The following is a 3,942-nucleotide window of genomic DNA, read 5'->3' as shown; positions in this document are numbered from 1 at the left end:
GCTCAACCAATTCTCCCACTTTAGCCTCCCAAGTAACTGGAACTATAGGCATGGACCAGCATGGCCGGCTAATTTTTAAAATTTTTTTGTAGAGACATAGTTTCATTAAGTTGCCCAGGCTGGTCTCAAACTCCTGGCCTCAAAGGCTCCTCCCACAGCGCTGGGATTACTGGCATGAGCCACAGCGCCCAGCCAACTGAGGTAATTTTTTTTTTTTTTGAGACGGGGTCTCGCTCTGTCACCTAGGCTGGAGTGCAGCGGTGCGATCTCAGTTCATTGCAATCTCTGCCTCCTCAGTTCAAGCGATTCTCCTGTCTCAGCCTCCCAAGTAACTGGGATTACAGGCACACACCACCATGCCTGGCTAATTTTTGTATTTTTAGTAGAGACGGGGTTTCACCATGTTGGCCAGGATGTTCTCGATCTCCTCACCTCGTGATCCGCCTGCCTCAGCCTCCCAAAGTGCTGGGATCACAGGCGTGAGCCACTGCGCCCGGCCTCAACTGAGATAATTTTTTGAGAAATTCTGGGCAAATGCCCTCACCACTGATCATACATTTAAAAACGCCAATAAAACTTGTTTATTGCTTAAGACTAGGGCAGTAGTTACCCTTGCTGGGGAAGTGATAGAAGGGGGTGCAGAGGAACTTTCGATGGGTGTCCCTTTGTGAAAACCCATCAAGCTGGATACTCCTGATTTTTCCACTACTGTGTATCTAGGAAATATTTGACTTTTTTTCTTTTAAGATTTTTACAAATATTCTTTATTTTAACGAAGCTAGTGTAGATGTCCATTTAAAACCTGATATCCCAGGCCAAAAAGTACAAATAAAAAAGAGCAATATTCTGTTGTATTCATTTCTGCACTTATACCTTTATTGCTAATGAAAATTAGAACTTTTCTGGGATCTTCTGACAAGATTAAGAATAAAAAAATCTTCAAATGTCTTTTCTTCAGGGAAGCCATCTTTGGAGTTAGTCGTTACTCTCAACCTTATCCGTCATCTTGACTTAACCTGATGCTCCTTTTCTTTTGGTCCAGAACCTCAAATCTGAAAAATAGCTTCAAGTTGTTAAGGAGAGGTCATTTTTCCACAGCTCAGTTCTCTAAAAAACTTCCATCTCCCACCAAAAGTCATAGTCCAGGAGTGAAACAATCACATGGTTGAACGTCAGGGCCAACTGGAAAGTCATTATGAACACTTGCATTGGTCGATCTTATCATCTGAAAATGTACAGTCCTGAAAAGGGTGGCCTCTCTGTGCACACGTAATTTTTATAAAAGAAGAGGGCAATATGAAGAGGACTGAGCCTTGATCACCAGAAATCAGCATAATGAAAACAAGCAATAATGAATAATGAGCACTGGAATTCAAATTACCAGATGTTTTAAAGAGATGGAGTGCCCGTTTTCAATTCCGTTTTAAATACCACGTTACAAAAGAACTATTTTAAAAAATAAGAAAGGATTGAGGGAAAAGAAAAAAAAAAAAGAATGTCTAAATTGTTGAATGACCCCCGATTTGTTCCTGATGAACTTCAATCACATCTTCTTCCTCCATTCCCAGTTCTTCTGGAGTATGATTATCAGCAATTCTCTGACCTTCGAAGAGAAACCTGAGGGAATTCACTGGAACGCCCTGTCTCTGACAGTACGATTTCTTGAGTTTCTTGAGAGGTGTTGTCATTTTCACTTTGAAATGAATCTCACTGCTATCCTGTCCAATAACCCTGAGTTTAATAGCTTCATCTTTTATCTTATCCCCCAAATCCTCAGTTGAAGGTTTTGCCTCCTGGTCAGACATGGTGATGGGGCATTCACCTGCAGGTCTCCGAACAGCAGCAGTCTCGGGGTAGGCAGAACCTCGCTCTGGCGTTTACAATGCCATCTCCCTTCGTCACAGCATGACACCGCGGCCGCAGTCACTTCCGCTATGCCTCATGTCACTTCTGCTATGCCTCGCATCACTTCCGGTGCACCTTGCGTCACTTCCGCTAGGCACAGAGGCGGGGGGAGAACAGCTAAGTTTTTTTTTTTTTTTGATACGGAGTCTTGCTCTGTCACCCAGGCTGTAGTGCAGTGGCGCGATCTCGGCTCACTGCAAGCTCCGCCTCCCGGGTTCCCGCCATTCTCCTGCCTCAGCCTCTCCGAGTAGCTGGGACTACAGGCGCCCGCCACCACGCCCGGCTAATTTTTTTGTATTTTTAGTAGAGACGGGGTTTCACCGTGGTCTCGATCTCCTGACCTCGTGATCCGCCCGCCTCGGCCTAGAACAGCTAACTTTTTTTTTTAAGTACCGATATGTATTCCCTGTTCCTGCTTCCTCATCAATTTCAAACTTAACATGACCCAAAGAGAACTTGGGTTCTCTGTTCTCAGGGGCCGCCAGCCATCTTTCCCAGCTTCACTCCAACAACTTCAGTGCGTCCTTGATTCTTCTTTCTGTAATCTCCTCACCCAGTCTGGATAGCCTGTTGTCTTTCCCTCTAGAACAGGTCTCAAATCTCCTGGCTTTACTCCGTCTTCATCGAGCTGGCCAAGTCCATGTGGTATTTTGGCTGGACAACTGCTGCAGACTCCCAGTTGGTTTACTCACTGCTTCACTTGTCTCCCTCTCCAGCGAATCCATTCTTCATTTCCATTTTATTTTATTTTTATTTTATTTATTTTATATTTTATTACTTTATTTAATTTTTTTATTTTATTTTATTATTTTAGTCTATTTCATTATTATTTTTTGAGACGGAGTCTCGCTCTGTCACCCAGGCTGGAGTGCAGTGGCGCGATCTCGGCTCATCACAACCTCCACCCCCCGGGTTCAAGCAATTCTCCTGCCTCAGCCTCCCAAGTAGCTGGGATTACAGGCATGCGCCATGATGCCTGGCTTTTTGTATTTTTTAGTAGAGACGGGGTTTCACCTTGTTGGCCAGGCTGGTCTCAAACTCCTGACCTCAAGTGATCCGCCCACCTCAGCCTCCCAAAGTGCTGGGATTACAAGCGTGAGCCACTGCGCCTGGCCCCCATTTCCATCTTATAAGAATGGAAATCAGATGATGACATTCTCCTTCTGTAAAACCTCCCCATGGCTGCCCTTCACATTGAAAGAACAACCCAGGCTGGGGAGAAGCCTTCTGGTGTCACACAAGAAAAGCCATGGCCACCTCCCCTCATCCCTTCCCTCCTCCCTCTTGGTCATTGTGTTCTGGTCTCCTTCTGTCCTTCCAACATGCGTAGCTCGTTACTTCCTTGGCGACTTTGCCTTGCTGTCCTCTGTCCCGGGTCTCGGCCCTAATGTCTCCTCGCCACAAAGGCCGTCCCTGGTCACCTGTGTGGTTGCCACTCACCATCTCATCACCTTCGAAACCCCTGTCACTGCTGGACATGTGATCTTACCTCTTTGTTTTGTTGTTTATTAGATGTTTCCTTCATTAGGATATAAGTGCCCAGAGGGGCAAGAACTGTCTACCTTACACTACCCTACACTACTTCGGGTGTATAAAAACAATTTGAAATGTCACATTCCTAAAACCCGATTCCTGAACTTCCCATTCCCACCGTCACCACCTCCCTCCTGTCCTGATCCTCTCCTGGTCTTCCCCTCTCAGCGCATGACGACTCTATTCCTTCAGTGGCTCAGACCCAGATATTGGAGGCATCCGGGGCGCCCTTTTTCCCCTCATATTCCACACTCATCCTGTCCGCACCTTCAGTTGCCTTTACCTTCAGAGAGCCTGAGACCACCACTGTGTCCTGCTTCCGCCCTGGTCTGGGCAGCCACAGGGGTCCCTGGAGCTTCCTGCAGTCGCTGCACTTACTGTCTCTACATCCCCCTGTGCCCTCCTTCAATTTAGTCTCTGAAGTGAGGTTATTTGAAAATCATTTCCAATGCCACATCTCTTTCCAGAGCTTTCCAAAGACGGCCAGCTCAGAGTGAAATCTAA

The 3,942-nt window shown here is 46.2% G+C and overlaps 1 protein-coding gene across 1 annotated transcript; it reads right to left on the bottom strand.

Moving 5' to 3' along the window:
* Positions 1-1,379: 1,379 nt before the first annotated feature.
* On the bottom strand, positions 1,380-1,916 carry LOC116461226 (small ubiquitin-related modifier 5). Its single transcript, XM_032754029.2, has one exon. It carries the CDS (start codon positions 1,803-1,805, stop codon positions 1,500-1,502), a length of 306 nt encoding a protein of 101 aa, XP_032609920.1. The 5' UTR covers positions 1,806-1,916; the 3' UTR covers positions 1,380-1,499.
* Between the last annotated feature and the right edge of the window lie 2,026 nt (positions 1,917-3,942).

Source organism: Hylobates moloch, unplaced genomic scaffold (genome assembly GCF_009828535.3).
Source record: "Hylobates moloch isolate HMO894 unplaced genomic scaffold, HMol_V3 SCAFFOLD_21, whole genome shotgun sequence".
Taxonomy (NCBI): Eukaryota; Metazoa; Chordata; class Mammalia; order Primates; family Hylobatidae; genus Hylobates; species Hylobates moloch.
The sequence above is the reverse complement of the archived record's forward strand: the minus strand, read 5'-3'. Positions and strand labels throughout refer to the sequence as shown.